At 49.9% G+C, this 15,763-nt stretch overlaps 6 protein-coding genes across 6 annotated transcripts; 3 read left to right on the top strand and 3 right to left on the bottom strand.

Annotated features, from left to right (window-relative positions):
• Window positions 1-1,312: 1,312 nt before the first annotated feature.
• N7511_009463 (uncharacterized protein) lies at window positions 1,313-4,475 on the bottom strand (the record flags this gene model as incomplete). The annotated part of the gene is made up of 4 exons (XM_057131840.1): window positions 1,313-3,407; window positions 3,460-3,815; window positions 3,865-3,976; window positions 4,057-4,475. 4 exons carry the CDS (start codon window positions 4,473-4,475, stop codon window positions 1,313-1,315), a joined length of 2,982 nt encoding a protein of 993 aa, XP_056979828.1.
• An 804-nt stretch (window positions 4,476-5,279) lies between these two features.
• rsm25 (mitochondrial 37S ribosomal protein mS23) lies at window positions 5,280-6,151 on the bottom strand (the record flags this gene model as incomplete). Its single annotated transcript, XM_057131841.1, has 2 exons — window positions 5,280-5,628; window positions 5,721-6,151. The coding sequence occupies 2 exons, from the start codon at window positions 6,149-6,151 to the stop codon at window positions 5,280-5,282; spliced, it is 780 nt and encodes a 259-aa protein (XP_056979829.1).
• Window positions 6,152-7,086: 935 nt separating this feature from the next.
• N7511_009465 (pentatricopeptide repeat protein) lies at window positions 7,087-8,946 on the top strand (the record flags this gene model as incomplete). The annotated part of the gene is made up of 1 exon (XM_057131842.1): window positions 7,087-8,946. The coding sequence occupies one exon, from the start codon at window positions 7,087-7,089 to the stop codon at window positions 8,944-8,946; it is 1,860 nt and encodes a 619-aa protein (XP_056979830.1).
• Window positions 8,947-9,454: 508 nt separating this feature from the next.
• Window positions 9,455-11,165, top strand: N7511_009466 (putative RecQ family helicase RecQ; the record flags this gene model as incomplete). The annotated part of the gene is made up of 4 exons (XM_057131843.1): window positions 9,455-9,537; window positions 9,589-9,710; window positions 9,779-9,813; window positions 9,873-11,165. The coding sequence occupies 4 exons, from the start codon at window positions 9,455-9,457 to the stop codon at window positions 11,163-11,165; spliced, it is 1,533 nt and encodes a 510-aa protein (XP_056979831.1).
• Window positions 11,166-11,573: 408 nt separating this feature from the next.
• Window positions 11,574-13,609, bottom strand: N7511_009467 (KH domain-containing protein; the record flags this gene model as incomplete). The annotated part of the gene is made up of 9 exons (XM_057131844.1): window positions 11,574-11,597; window positions 11,650-12,172; window positions 12,231-12,439; window positions 12,495-12,659; window positions 12,712-12,764; window positions 12,827-12,848; window positions 13,034-13,192; window positions 13,248-13,327; window positions 13,390-13,609. 9 exons carry the CDS (start codon window positions 13,607-13,609, stop codon window positions 11,574-11,576), a joined length of 1,455 nt encoding a protein of 484 aa, XP_056979832.1.
• A 435-nt stretch (window positions 13,610-14,044) lies between these two features.
• Window positions 14,045-15,160, top strand: N7511_009468 (acetolactate synthase regulatory subunit; the record flags this gene model as incomplete). Its single annotated transcript, XM_057131845.1, has 2 exons — window positions 14,045-14,841; window positions 14,902-15,160. 2 exons carry the CDS (start codon window positions 14,045-14,047, stop codon window positions 15,158-15,160), a joined length of 1,056 nt encoding a protein of 351 aa, XP_056979833.1.
• Window positions 15,161-15,763: the final 603 nt, after the last annotated feature.

Here is a 15,763-nt window from a genome sequence, read left to right on the forward strand (position 1 = left end):
TTGGCAAAGGGTCTGTTTTTTTGGTGTCTAATTGACATTTGTTTGGGTTATAGACTGGCGCATTATTTTTGATTTGTTCCCTGTTAGCTGTTGTCTCTTACTTCTATCTCTACCAGGTATCTGAAATCATTCAAAATGGATGTTCACTCTAGTTCCGTCTGCAACGTTGTAGTTCCTCTCTGAAACCGAACGCGAGCGGTGTCTGGTCCGTGCACGATCTGCGATCTGCGATCAACATCCGGCGAGCTCATCCCTTGGTTTGTTCCGTTTTGATGCTGTTCGCACTTGGACTTTCAGGGAGAATTCACGTCTTCGGATGGCGAAATGGAAGAGATGTTTTTTATGGTTCGCCCAAAGGAATGCATGCATTGATATCTGATCTCTTAGTTTGCACGTGCCATCAGGATACCTACCAGCATATTGGGCCGCTACAGGAACCACAGCACTGATATCACAAATTTAGTACACGTTCAACTTAGACATGATGCAACTCAGATTACTGCAAATGTAGTATTTGAACGGTAACTTGCACAAATTCCTTGACACCGTCTCAGCACGAAGAAACAGATGGTCAATGGTTAGTAGTAGCTTTATTAGTGCATTTCGACTCCGAGAAGCTCAGAAGTACACACATGGGAAATGCTATATATATAAATCAAGTCTCTTAATTTAAATTATGTCTAAAAATGAAATGTATAACCATACGTCAAAATTAGATTTTGCAATACAATGATATATATCTACTCTCGGGCCGAAAATTCAAAGTAAGTTTACTGAAACACTACGTGGAACTGTATACACGGCCAGATGAATGGAATAGATGGTAACGAGCACAAAATAAGATTTCGATATAAGTGTGCAAGACCTTGTCTACCGTATTAGCTTCGTTCTAAATGCTGTAGTATGTGAAAAAGAAGTAGAACACCGAGAGATGCTCTACCACTGCTCATGAAAAGCTTATTTGTTCTATAAATCTAGTGTATAAGATACATTCGCAGAAGAAAAGCTTTATAGAACTCGGAGTATTGAAGAAGAGTAGGTATTCAATTGTTCAGAAAAGAATTCGACCTGCCGAAAGATATCAACTCGCTAATTCAAAGAAAGAAAAGGGTGAATATCGCGATATGAAATCGCCTAAACAAGAAAGGCGAAAGATCAAATCAGCTGTAAAGTTTAATTGGCAACCAAGAATGCAGGAGTAGTAATTGCGCAGAGTCATAATCATTAAATGCAGATAAAAATGAGCATGCGCAATCATGAAGCATGGAGAGGGTGTTTCTCATAGATACGTTGAAGAATATGTGAGAATCATCTAGCGTCGGAAGAAAGGCGCTTGGTTTTGCATTGACAAAAGTGAGTCAGCACGTTGGAAGACATCGCCCTCGAAAAATTTGTCACTGTATGCACTTGCGGGTGTGGACGGGACGGTGGCCTGCGCAGCCGGACCCAGAGCCGCACTTAGCGGAGTGGCAGGAACAGTGACAGAATGCGGGATGGCGTTGCCGAGATGGTAAGAGGGATGAGACGTGATGGCAGACGTAGAAACGGAGGTTTGATGCTGCGAGTGCGGGGCCTGCAGGGGAGGTCCATACAATGAGCCACCGGGGGTGTCCTTTGTGGCCATGTCCGCGAGATAGGCCCAAGGAGATACCTCGATCAGGCGACCTGCTTCGCGACTTGCCTTCTGAACTGGGCGTAGAATAATGATAATGTCTTGTGGGAGGAGCTGCATGTTCTTGACCTCGCGCAGATCGGTCACCAAGTCGACGAAGGCTTGCATGAATGTTTTGCAAAGCTGCCAGAACTCACGTTGGTTACGGAGCCCACCACCTGGTTCCTTGATTTTCATGGTCGACAGACGCTGACCCAGGGCCTCAGAAACCTCTTGGCAAGATCGGCATCGACGGATAAGGTTGGTCCAGACCATTTGAATTCCCTCAGGGGTTCGTGATTGTTGGGCCATTTCTAAGCAGCGGTTGAATTGCCGACGTGCCAAAGGAAGGGCACCAAATGCAGCAGTATATGCAGAAGTAAGCTGATGGAAGATCCTCTCAAAAATGCGTTCCTCTTCGTTTTCGTCTAATCCAGTTAATGTACTGACATGAGGAGGCCCGGATGCAGGAATAGGAGGGAAAGTTTCGCCCGATCGAGGAGTTGCCAGGGAATGTGGCATAGACGAGTTGATCAAGTTTGATCTACTGCTAGAGCGGCTGCGAGAGAAACTGGTGAAAGTAGGCGTCGAGAAACCGGGCGAATTAGCGCCATTGTTGCTATTTGTCATGGCCATAGGGAACTGAGGATGACGAATTGTTGTGTCGCTTCGCAATCGTCGTGTAGGAGGAGCATGATCTCTCGTTGGAGTAACAAGCGAGGGCTGTGACCGACTGGGCATGGAGTTCAAAGCATTGGCAGGAGCTAGACGTTTTGTGGCAGAGGCACTCTTGTTGATCATTTCGATCGGAGCTTCCAGAATGGCACAAGCATTTCGCAATTCAACCAGGCTGCCAAACATCATAAGCATCAGCGATCGCACATAACGAGGATCACCGTTGGCGACTATTTTGGCAGAGCTGTTGCGTAGCTGCGTGCCGACGTGTGTGTAAGCAACGATGCAAGTCTCGCATTCGCGTTTGACTGTATCAGTGACAGAAGCAATTGAACCAATGTCTTCGAGCAAGGCAACTTCGGCACTCTCGAGAGCAGTGTTGAGGCGTTCGACGTGCGAGGAGGCATTGTGAAAGACAAGCTCGAGGCTGTGGCGTCTAGTATCATCACGCTTGATCACGTTGATCAACGTGGAGATATGGGAATGAACCTGGAAAAGAGCAAACAAAATGCCTTTCGCTCCTCTGATGATAGGCTGGTCCGATCCTAGCTCTCGCTTGTGCTCTGGCAAGCTTGACATTCGATTGACCCAGCCTTCTCGGACACGCCGACGCTCCCTTGGACTGCTTGGACTTGAGGAACTGCTACCACTGACAGGAGCTGGCGGAGCTGGCCGAGGTCGAAGCACAGAACCATGACTCAGACCGCGTAAATGGCTGTTTCTATATGGGCGTGTCTCATCCAATGTACCTAAATCGGTGTTCTTGCGAGTAATGACACCCATGCGTTTGCTTCGAGCAGCGGAGGATCCCTGAATAATACCTTCGCTGTTACTTCGGTTGCGTTCATTGATGGAATGAGGAGCAACGCCAGGTCTTTGAAGAGCGGGCATGTGATAAGTAGCGCCTTGTTGCCCAGAAGCCATGCGATAATGTGACTTTGCCGGGATTGGAGGAGCTCTCGAAATAGAAGGAGATCGAGAAGAGGCCGCCGAGCTATCACCGGTGCTGGGGATAACAGGGAATCGGGCACTTGGTCTCCGTTTTGAAGGAGCCGGCCTGAATGCATCCATCATACCATCTCTGTGAAGTATTAGCTTATTTCTAGGTATTTAAGATCATTTTATAGCCTCACCCTGAGTCTGGAATGATTTCTGGTTCAGGTGTAGTAGTGGCCGTAAGTCGAGCTTTCAACCCTCTTTTGAGCTCTGCCGTAGATGCGACTTCTTTCTCATTGTCTGTCATCCCAGAGTCTGCCATCTCGGTCTCAGTTTCCTCCAATATCGCACGTAGCGGAGCCCGTAGCGGATTGCCGGCACACTTGATAACTTGAAGCTTGGGCATCTCAGAAAGCCCCACTGGAAGATCCTCGAGGCGATTTTGCATGACTGAGAGCACCCGCAAAGATTTTAATTTGCTGATTTCATCTGGGATTTCCTTGATCTTGTTTCGACTTAAGTCAAGGATCTCCAAAAGTGGTAGTTTGTAAATCTGACTTGGTTAGCATCTGAGCATAGCAATACCGAGATAGACCACATACTCCTTTGGGGAACTCCCGGAAATTGTTTGCTCTGATATTCAGATAACGTAGATGCAAGCACTCCGCAAAGCGGTAGGGTATATGGAAGAGATAGTTGTTGGAGAGAGAAAGCCTTCAAAGGTCAGTGAAAATCCAACGAGTACTGCCATGCTCTGATACAAGACATCGCGATAATCGAGGATTTGAACATACCTTTCCACCTCATCCTTGATTATATCCACCACTGGTTCTGGCATGCGAACTATATGTGAATGACCGAGGTCAATAGTCAACTTCGGCTTGACCACATCCGTGACGGCCTCGCTCCCTGCCAGTGAACGTTTGGTATCTTGAATACCACTTTCCACAGCACGCCGCGCTAGCTCAATCGTCTCTTCGTGTGTAAGCATTTTCGGACCAGCCGGTTGTTTGCTGCTCTCCGAGTAATCGCCCAAAGAGGTATTGGGGCGACTACCTCCCTCATCCGGGTATGGAGAGCCTTCATTTTGTGATAGTGGCAGTGAGCTTCCTGAATCCGACGGTCCAGTTTCTGTCTCATCGTCGTCTGTGTCACCACGGTACAAGCGCAGCCCGCGCACAGTGTCCTCCGCACGAGTCATCGCGGATGTCATTGCTCGTAGAAGCGAAGATGTTGTCGGTCCGGCACGCACAAGGCGGCTATTTGGCAAATGGCTTATGCGCCAGTAGTCGAGGTGAATCCTCCAACAGGCCGACCTTTAAAATGCAAGGGTGTTTCGGGTACTTGTACAAAGCATCGTCGAATATCGTATCGATAGGACGGGTATCTCGGTGGCGCGAATTCAAGAACAGGCCCCGAGGCAGTAGGTAATAGGGAGAATCAATGATGAGAGGAAAATCGAGGTCGGGGTGGTTGGAACAAGCTGCGAGACCGGGTGAGGGTAAGTGTGAAACGGAGCTCGGATCCCCACGAAGGCGATAAAGAAACGGGGAAAAAATGGGTCAAGGAATGTCGCAGAAGAAATGAATCTACCGTACTATTCAAGGAGTCCCAAAGCAGCGAGTTTGGATGCGTGAATGTATAAATGTCGAGTCAAGGGAATGAAACATTGAAGTTGGTGAGGCTGGAAATGATCTGATTGGATGAACAGCTGCGCGAGCCTAACGGTACAGTACGCTCAGTTTCGATGTCATAAGTAGGGGAAAATGGGGTTATAAATAATATTTAGGATAATCCAGGTCATCGAATCCGTCTTAAAAGGCTACATTGTTTAGACCATCTGTGACTGGGGCCTGAAGGGAAGTAAATGCTTGTGTTATCGCGTAAATAGAGGAATACACCATCCAGCCGGACAGCAGCTGGACAGATAAAATAATGTACATGGACTATCAATATGAAATGCTCGGCCAAATGCCCTTGCAAGAAAGCGCGTAGCGTGGCCCGAACCATACCGTTCTCAAACGGCCACTTCTTCGCTCTCCTCGGCATCGATAGTTTCAGTCTCACTTTCACCCGCCAGCTCTGGGGCACCACTGAGAGCCGCTACCCGTTGGCCCATAAGCTGAGCCTGGTTACGAGCCCAGGCAGCCCATTTGTCGTATTGCTCGCTCTCATGCTGCATGCCAATGTCCATGTATGACGGTCCGAATTCTGCGCCATACGCGGTTGCCTCTTCGGCAGCAACGCGCCGCTGAATATCCTCCTTGAGTCGAAGTCGGTAGAATTCGCGACGGGCGATGTCGTAGGAGGCGCTTTTGCTGATATCCGGGACGTTGTTCAAGAGCCACAGCTGTCGCTGGACAACACTATAAAGAAGGACATGTTAGAATACGAGGACGTTATCATCGAGAGATAGGTGGTTGAAGCTTTCGAAAGAGCAACTGCCAGAAGAACTCACCTTTCACCGTCTAGCCGTTTTCCGGGCTGTTCAATGCGGCTCCAATCATATTGCTCGAAGTCCTTACCAGTGCTTTCGAGCAGCACGCGGGGTCGGGCAAGTTCCCAAGGGTGATCATGGAAGAAATCGGATCGCAATTGGTCTTCTTCGTATTTGAGCTCGACGGGCATGAAGGTGCGGCTGGGCTTCTTGGGTTTCCTGCGCTTCTCTTGAACTTGGAAGACGACCTGCGGCTTCGAAGTTCCATCAATAGTCTTCAAACGCTGCTGAACAAGCTGGTGCTGCTGAGGGCGAGTCCGGATGAGGGTCTCAGCAGGAGGGATGTCACCAACAACGTCGACCCATTGTGGCAGCTTATTGATCTTTCCGCTGGCGAATTGGTTGAGCGCGGTTTGTCGCACCCGCAGGGCTGTGAGGTTGACTTTTCCCATTGCAACTTGACCCTGCAGAAGTCCAGGCCGAAGAGGTATACTGCTGTGAAGAAAGTCGAGGAGATAGCGAAGGAGGTTGCGGGAGCGAAAAAGATGGGATTGGCAAACACGGACTCCGATTGGCCGAGGGCGGCTCCGCCTGGCCAGAAAGTTGCAAGCCCGTTCAACTTCAGAAAAACACCTCTTCTGTCCAGATTGTCATTCTTTCCCTTTGGCTGTTTGCTTCAAGCCCTCAGCATTGGTCTAATCTTTACCGTGCGAGTGGCTAACGGCACTTTTTTCGATGCGCGAGGCCTATCGAATGCCATGATGTCTGCCATCTCATGCCTCACCTCAATAGATCCCCCAGCTCACCGGGCCTGCGAAATCACCACCGGCAGGCCTTGGATGAGCTTCTTCTTTTCCGAAACCCAATGTCTCCAAAGACTCCCTCCCACGCCTCCGTTCGAAGGATCTGTTCCCGCCGTCCACGTCCGTCCGTCGCGTCAATAGCAGATATTTTTGTCGGCTCGCTGGTTCTGGCAAGCTTGTGCCACGAGCATTCACCGCGCCGCCGAGGTATTGCGACAATTGCATGGAGTCCCTCTGATCGCAATTCACAAAGGTTGAGAGCCAAAGGGGTGACCAGTTGTGGGCAGCTACCCCGAAGCCAACCAGTGTATTCCAGTTCGAAGTTGCCATTGTCGCAACCCACAAGATTCATTAGTCATGGATTAGCGCGTACAAAAGACGACAATGTGGAAGGGGCAGAAGGAGAAAGAGAACCGAATTTGAGCTTACGGGAGGAGACGGAGGAAGACAACGATTATATACCCTTGTGGGCGACCGAAACTGCGGACAGGAAACCACCAAACCAACATCACAAACCTGCCTCAACCCGAGATCACACATTTTTTACGCAATCCAATAACGAACCGTTTGCTTCTGATCTTGGAATGACGGAAACGACGGAAACCGACGACCAGTTTCTTGAAAAACCTCCAGCTTATCTCAGTCCCGACAAAGAGAGATACTTGTCTACATTGACGTTGTATCGGAAATTACTGGCTGATCATGACTGGGAGAAAGCAGCAAATGCAGTCGCATCGTATCAGCAATTCACTAAAAAACCGGAAGACGTGTCGCGTGATGAAACCGAGAGCGAGGCAGTGGCTCAGCTTGTCACTACATTGTGGCAGGAGAAAAGTGCCTCTACTCAATATCTTTTTCGATTGTACAGAGATCTTCCTGCGCCTGGGATCACATTACTCTCTAAGCGGACCCGCGGTGCTCTATTGCGTCGGTTTGGGAATCCTCGAGACCGGCGATGGGTAGATGCTCGTCGCTATTTAGCCTTGATAGAGGATATGGTGCTTGCTGGGCTTCCTGTGTCTCTCTCACTCTGGTCTTCTGCCATCCACCTGGCTGGCCGAGCAAATGGCACCGTTTTGAAGAAAGACCTAATTCGAGCCATTGGCCTATGGCAGCAGATGGAACATGTTGCTGGAGTGCAAGCCGATGAAGTGGTCTTCAACATTCTATTTGACATCGCCATCAAAGCCGGCCAATTCTCAGTTGCGGGTCGGCTAGAGGAAGAGATGAACAAGCGGGGCATGAGCTTCTCGCGCTGTGGGAAAGTTTCCAAAATCTATTATCATGGCATGATTAGGGATGCAGAGGGCATTCTTAGTACTTTTGATGACTTTGTGCAATCTGGGGAGATTGTCGACACGGTTGTCATGAACTGCCTAATCGCTTCTTTCCTGCAGGCGGGCGAACGACGAACGGCGGAGCGGTTGTACGCACGCATGCTGGAAAAGCAAGATAATGAACGCATCACCAATCGACATTCTGAAGACAAAGCAGTGGTTCAGTCTGACCCGCAAAGCTTGACTTACAACATGCCAGAATATCGACAAAAGACCCGAGTGCTAGGCCGTGTCCTAAAGAAGTCTTTGGCTCTTAAGCAGCAGTTCCCCGAATATCACCGTGCCCTTCAAAATTCTCTCTCTTTGTCACCAGATACACGGACTTTCTACACATTTCTACGATATCACGCCTACACATCTGGCCAGCTGGACTGTTTCATGGCTGTTGTAGGTGACATGGAAAAAGCCTTCGATGTGCCCCCACGTGGCATCATCTATCTCTTCCTTTTTGAAGGCTTCGCCATCCATGGTCGGAGGAAAAAGCAGTGGAGTCCAGAAAACCTTCGGTTGACCTGGCACGCATACATCCGGGCTCTACACGACTCGAATTCAAGGCTTCGTGGACTATACCTAAATAGCCCCAAGAATGTTTGGGAGAACCCACTTGCCCATACCGTGGATATCGACCTGGAGCAAGAGCTTCCAGTGAGTGATTCTCCCAACGGTCTCTATATGTCTCTGCCATCAACAGACGGAGAGCACAACGCCACGGAGCTGGAAGGCGAGAAAAATGGCGATCCATCTTCCCCACAAGACCCCGATCGCAAGGGTCTTGAATCACCTGAGTCAAAATCTGCCAAAGAGGAAGAAGACGATTTCATGTCTCAAGACGAACTCGACGAGGTGTTTAGGCCTCGCCCTCATTCCGAGTCTGATCAAGAACAGCACGTCGATCGACACGTCGAGAATGGGGTTTTCATTGGACGCCGCATGATAACCATTATTCTAAGAGCATTTGGAACATGTTGCGGCCCTAAAGAGGTCCTCGATGTTTGGGTGCAACTCGAGCGGCTCTGGCATCCTGAGCACCGAAGGGCGATTGACGTCCTTGCTATCAAGGAAGAGCTTGATAAACAGATGTCAAGGAATCCACGCCGGGGGGACTGAGATTCAAAACTAGCTGAAGTGTGAATCAGCGCTTGTATATTACTTTTCCATATAGATCCCGATTCTAGCGATTTTTTTGCACAAATTTATAATTTACCAATAATCTCACGACATCGACGTAGGCAAAGAACTATACTTCACTCCACAGAGAACAACATTAGATCATGCAGAAAACTCGGGCTCCAACTGAGGACACAGCACAATGAGGTCTGTCTTGGACAGGTCTCTATCAAGGTGGTAAACCGAGTATGCTTTACGTCTCTTTTCTTTTGCTTATTTTTGCCTATTTTCTCGCGTCCGAGGCCATTTCTCCAGATCGAACTAAGGTTAAGGGTAATTTACTTATGGCTTCTGCTGTAGTCGAAGTGAGACCTCTCCATCAATCCTAAAGAGGAAGTAAGATATCGGCACGTGACACCGCGTCCGTCTGGAACGCGGTTGAAGACTCGATCGTCAGGCCTGAATGTGCATCTGCCTTTGCACCTTTATATCTATGCTATGAGGAACGATGGGTCACAATCCAGCGCTCACGCGCCAAACGGCAAATATGCGCTGGTGCCTGCAGAACACTTTTCGCAAGAATGATTTTCGGTGGGTTAACATAACCGACCATACAAGACCGTGTCTAATCACTACTCATAGTCCTCTACAACGAGATATTATTGTGGCTGTCATTGAGGGCCACGATGTTTTTCTGCAAGCATCGACTTCGTTCGGGAAAAGTCTATGCTACCAACTCCCTGCGGTGTTGAAAGATTGGGGCTGTGAGTATTACCTTTTATATCCTTCGACACACTGAAGACATTAGACGAGAAACTAATTTCGACCATAGTAACGATTGTTGTGAGCCCACTTCTGGCACTAATGGTGAGATATCTGCTCAATCATTTTCTTCATGGGGGTTTCTATCAACTAATTCTCGACAGGTTGATCAAGTCAACGCCCTAAAAGCTCTCGGTGTATCAGTAGAAACAATAAATTCAAACACACCGCAACCAGAAAAGAAACGAGTACTGCAAGACATGCTCTGTGGCCACCCGGGGACGCGGCTTTTGTACGTCACTCCGGAACTATGCGCAACAGAGCATTTCCGTCGCCAATTGCTAGTTGTCCACAAGCAAGGCCAACTCATCCGAATTGCAATTGACGAAGCACATTGCATCAGTCAATGGGGTCACGACTTCCGTCCTGCCTACAAAGAGCTGAGCTGGCTCAGAAACAACCTCACTAACCCACCCGTACCTATCACTGCTGTTACCGCAACTGCGACACCGCGAGTCCGCTCCGATATCATTGACATCCTAGGCCTAGACGTGACCAAACTAAAGCTCTTCAACACGCCATCGGCCCGTCCAAACATCCACTATGAGGTCCGGTACCTCGAAGATTTCAATGATGACTACAGCGGTGCCGAGGACAGCCAACTATCAAACCTCCTCAGATGGCTCAGAGCCATCCGAACCCGACGAGAAGCCAGACTCGGCGCAGAGCAGGTGGCACAACTCGCACCACTTTCTGGAATTGTGTATGTGGGAACCCGCGCACTAGCCGAGCATCTAGCAGGCCGATTATCCTCCGATCAGACGGTCTCCGCAGTACCATACCACGCGGGTCTAGAAGCAGAGAACCGGTCCCGGATCCAAGAGAGATGGAAAGCACCTGAACCAGCTCAGCAATCAACAGAGGGTAAAACCCCACCGACCTTCTCCATTATTGTAGCAACGAACGCTTTCGGCATGGGAATCGACAACCCAAACGTCCGCTTCGTCGTCCACTGGACACCGCCCTCCAGTTTCGAAAGTTTTGTCCAAGAATCAGGACGCGCAGGTCGGGATGGCTGTGCCGCGGCTTCAATCGTTTACTATGGTCTGCTCGAGCGTGACCGCGTACAAAAGTTCATATACCGAGACACGGAGCAGCACCGCAGAAATGGCATTGAGAATCGAGATGCGAAGCTTGAGAGTTTCGGGAAAGTTATTCGATACTGTGAGAGTATTACTCGGTGTCGACATGGGCTTATCAAGGAGTTCTTTGGTGATTTTGAGCTTGAGGAATTGGGCTCGCAATTGCCACCTTCCACGCCTGCACCGGCGGGCTCGACCTCGCCTTGTGATTTTGCTTGTGATTTCTGTAAAGAGGGGAGGAGTGGGCTGTCGAAACGACGTTCGAAGATGGCGTCTGAAGCGGAGATGTCTCTTTTATATGCCGATTTCGAGTAATCGGATTGGCTTAGAGGGTCTCTTGTCTGGCGGCATTATTTTATTTTCACTTTGATTGCCATTTCATACCTGCTTGTCTTGTTGCATGGTCATGACGGTGGTGAAATGAGCCCCAGCTAGAGGATCCCAAGCCAACGAGTGAATCTACTATAGTCAATATAACGATCAGTGCTACCCATTATTAGACAATCAGAAAGTAAAACAGTGTTAGGGAGCCAAAAAAACGGCTAGAGGTGGTGCTTCGTTTAATAAAAAAAGAACAAGTTTGAAGAAAGATTCCAAAATAGATCGCTTAAATCTTCCTCCCATTAGCACGACAGGATATAGCTTTTAGTAGTTGCTACAATCAAATGAGCTTTATTGCAAATACGTCGCAGAAAGTGAGCGTTGGATACCTTACTTTCAGGCTTACAGACCAGGGGGCGGGGGGACCTGCTTTATATGTCAGCAAAGAGCAAGAACAACCATCTTTCAGTAAACGTACCGCGCTGTATCCATTGCCCCCAGGAGGTCCACCAGGAGGTGGGGGAGGGGGAGAACCGGATCCAGGAGGCGGCGGTGGTGCTTCGCCGGCAGGGGGAGGTGGAGGAGCAGCACCATCCTGAGCCTGCTGCTGTTGCTGGGCGGCCATGTAGTATTGGTAGTAAGCCACATAGTTCTGGTAGCCTCCATAAGCGGCATAAGGGTCGGCGCCGTAGTACTGCGCATACTGGGCGCTGTAGTCAGCGGCAGGGGTTCCGGCAGCAGCGGCAGAGCCGGGAGTCGCTTGGCCTGAGGGACTGGCAGAAGAGCTATTCTGTTGAGATTGACGGTTCTCATAGCCGCCGCCATATCCACCTCTACCACCACCACCTTGGTAGCGATCTCCCCGGTCTCCGCCGCGGCCGTATCCACCGTAGTTGTGCTGCGGCGGGTTATCCTTGAAGCGCTGGTACTGCTCCTTGACATTAGCTAGAAGGTCTTCGCAAAGCTCCTTGGCTTGCTGGACATCATTGGCATCAGGTCCTCTGGAATGCACATCGTTAGTCAATGTCCAAAAGTAACAAAAAGATATGTTCAACCTACGCGACATGTAAGAACATGGCCTCATCACTTTCACGGCCAGTGCTGGACTCAATGAAACCCGAACCACGGCCCTTGATCTGAACTCGGCATCGGGTCTGTTGCTGAATGTGCTTCACGTATGCACCACCCTGACCAACAACCTGGGCACGCAGATTGAAGCCGGGCACAGGCTCAAGGTCGATAGGGATGCGTTCATCAGGCCATTTGCGCTGTAGATGATTAGCAGGTCATCCAAGTCCACGTTCCGGGTTGACGGCTACATACACGGCCATACTCATCCCGTTCGACCTGTTCGGGCTCCCGGCGACGGAATCGGCGTTCGTCGACCAGATTAGGCAATTCCTTCTGCATCAAGTCGTCAATAATAGCGACTGCCTTCTCCAGTCCATCCTTGTTAGTGCTGGTAACGTGAAGGTAGAGAGGAGGGTTCTATGTCGCAGAAATAAGCAGTTGTTGACCGACGATTAGCAGTATCACTTACCGCGGCCGTGGCCATATTTTTGTCGGGATAATAATTGCCCCGGGTGGTAACATCTTGAAAAATGGTGAGCGAGAACTTCTTTTCGTATAGTATGCAACATTAAAGGAAGGCGTACCGGCGCCAGTCTCATCCTTAATCTAAATCACACGGCGCAGGTCAGCAGATGCAACAGAGGGTAGATGGAATGCTATGTTTCAAGTGAAGGGTAAGCTTCATCCAATCACACAAGGAGGGGAACAGAAGCTCAACCATGAGAAACTTATGGCGTCCACCTCGGGGAGGTATGGCTGGAATATCAGCAAGAGACAACGGGTGTATTTACCATCTTCTGAGTAGATCCCTTGGTCAGGGTGTAACGATTCCGCAGATCATTGATCTCGATGTCCTTGATGTAGTCGCCATCTGCAACGTAGATCTCGGCGTTCAACTTGGCAGCGCCCTCTGCACTAGGCGATTTGGATTCATCGGCCGTGCCTTCGGTCTATGACTGGATGTTAGCGGCAACTCGAGGGTGAGGGGGGCGAAGCTATATTCACAGAGCGGATAGGAGGAACGTCGACATGCTGGACTCCTTTCTTAGCCTGAAGCTGTGCATTGATCTTGGCTGCCGCAGCGGCTATAAAGACCGAATGGTTAGCCGTATGGCCTGATTATGACAGTGGGACATGTGGCACTTACCTGCAGCAGCGGCCGGATCCGAAGGAGTTGATTGCGCTGCGCCTGCGCCAGGGCTACGAGGTTCACCACTCAGCGGGCGACTCAATGGGCTGCGAGTTCTAGTCGATTCCGACTGTCGGTTCGAAGGGGATCGTGAGCGACGGTCGAATCGGGAGCGTCGAGGCTCGGGCTCAGTTTGATCGAAACGCGAGCGCTTAGCGCGAGGTTCGTCTTCTGCCATTTTGAGGTGTGCGTGAGGTCAGAATAGTAGGAGAAAAGCGATCAAAGAAACCTTGGGGAGGCCCAGAACAATTGCGGGAAGGAGTTTTAGAAGCGGAGACACGCCGGGGTGAAAATGCGAGACAATCAACGCAAATTTGACAACTAAGCTTAATTTTGAATTGAGTACATTCCTGAGATCAACGCGACAAGCAAATCTATTAAATATTTAATTCTACTGGGCTGTCTCGTTTACACTGCCAGCTTTAACCGCATTGAAAATTGTGGTCACATGTTTATATATCACGTGAGACGGATCTGCATGTACGCTACTCCGCATTGAGACTAGACCAGGTGAGTCAGCAGGCGGTCGCCGAGGTCGGCCGACCAAAAAGAATATACCCGGGGCGGATCTGGAGTGATTCATCGCACAACCTCCCCAGAACCCGATCACCTCATGGCTTTCAGAAGCCCATTGGCGCTGTCCGCTGGGTCAGCGTCGCTGCTGTCCTCTGCGGCAGCCACTGCTCGGTCTCGCACTGCTGCTGCGCTCCCCCGATTCACCTCCGTTCGTGCATCTTCGAGCTCGACTTCAGCTCTTGCCTACAAGGCATTGCACCGTCGGTCTCCCCTGCCCCTGCCCGTCTCCGACTCTTCTCCTCAGTGGGATGCTCCCACTGCGGTTTCATCTATTCTTTATGAGACTCCGGTGCCTCCCAGCAACCCTCCCAAGAGGCACATCTTGAACTGTCTTGTGCAGAACGAGCCCGGTGTGCTGTCCCGTGTGTCCGGTATCCTGGCTGCCCGTGGCTTCAACATTGACAGTCTGGTTGTTTGCAACACTGAGGTCGAGGACCTTTCTCGCATGACTATCGTCCTGCAGGGTCAGGATGGCGTCGTCGAGCAGGCTCGCCGCCAGTTGGACGACCTTGTCCCCGTCTGGGCTGTGCTGGACTACACCGACTCCGCTCTTGTCCAGCGTGAGCTGCTCCTCGCCAAGGTCTCTATCCTTGGTCCTGAATTCTTCGAAGAGCTGCTCCAGCACCACCGCGAGATCACCACCTCACCGGACTCACTCGAGAACCAGAAGCATCACCAGGATGCTCATTCCGTTCAGCAATATCACCCCCGCCACCTCCCTCAGAGCCAGGCCCTGCGTCACAAGCACGAGCACTTGGATGCCATCACCCGTCTGACTCACCAGTTTGGCGGTAAGATTCTGGACATCAGCACCAACAACTGCATTGTCGAGGTGTAAGTACTATCTACTTGACTACTACGCAGCTCATCACTGACTTATTCTCCCTCTCCCAGCTCTGCTAAGCCTTCTCGTATCGACTCTTTCCTCAAGCTGATCGGTCCCTTCGGTATCCTCGAGTCCACCCGTACCGGTCTGATGGCCCTTCCCCGTTCTCCTCTCTCTGAGCCCAGCGAGGAGATCGAGAAGGATGCCGCCGACGTTGTCGACGCCAGCACCCTCCCCCTGGCTAAGCTGTGTACTGATTTTCAATCTCAAAACATACATACCCGAATAGGATTGAATTGGTTACGTCCTTGGAGCTTTCCTGTGTAGTTGTTATAATTTGAAAACAAATGTTCTTTCTGTCGTCTTTAGTCAATTTCTATCTCGTCCACTAAGTTGCATCTATAGTCAGTAGTCGGGCAAGATTATTAGTTATGGAGCGAGTCGATGTTTTTGCTAGACGAAACGAAAAAGCCAAGGGAAGGCGCCGTTTCTTCAGTCAAGGCAATAGGCTCATGCTGGTATAAGAGCTCTGCTACGAGACGACTCACCGAGGGTAAAAAGCTAAATCGAGCCCAAGCCGTACAACTGTGTCATTGAAGTAAACACAGACTAGTTTAGATCTCAGTTTGGTCCCGTGTTTCCTGAGTCACAGTTGTCATATAATTTAACGTTAACGTTAACTGACAAGTCAGGATCTTCCTCGTAGGCCGACATTGTGCTTAAAACTTCATCTTGTCAGTTAGCTGCAGTTCATATATCGTTCATCGACAAATTCAGAACGCACCGCAAGAAAGACATACAGCGTATATCACCACTAGGCTAATGAGAACTATAGGTTCTGATTTTTGGCGAAAAGGAGGGTATGTATCATAGAACTGGGAACGAGGTACCTATATACAGGAGCCTAGTTATGGTAATGTTCCACTCAGC

The sequence above is a fragment of the Penicillium nucicola genome (assembly GCF_028828085.1).
Source record: "Penicillium nucicola strain IBT 29836 chromosome Unknown utg000010l, whole genome shotgun sequence".
Classification (NCBI taxonomy): domain Eukaryota; kingdom Fungi; phylum Ascomycota; class Eurotiomycetes; order Eurotiales; family Aspergillaceae; genus Penicillium; species Penicillium nucicola.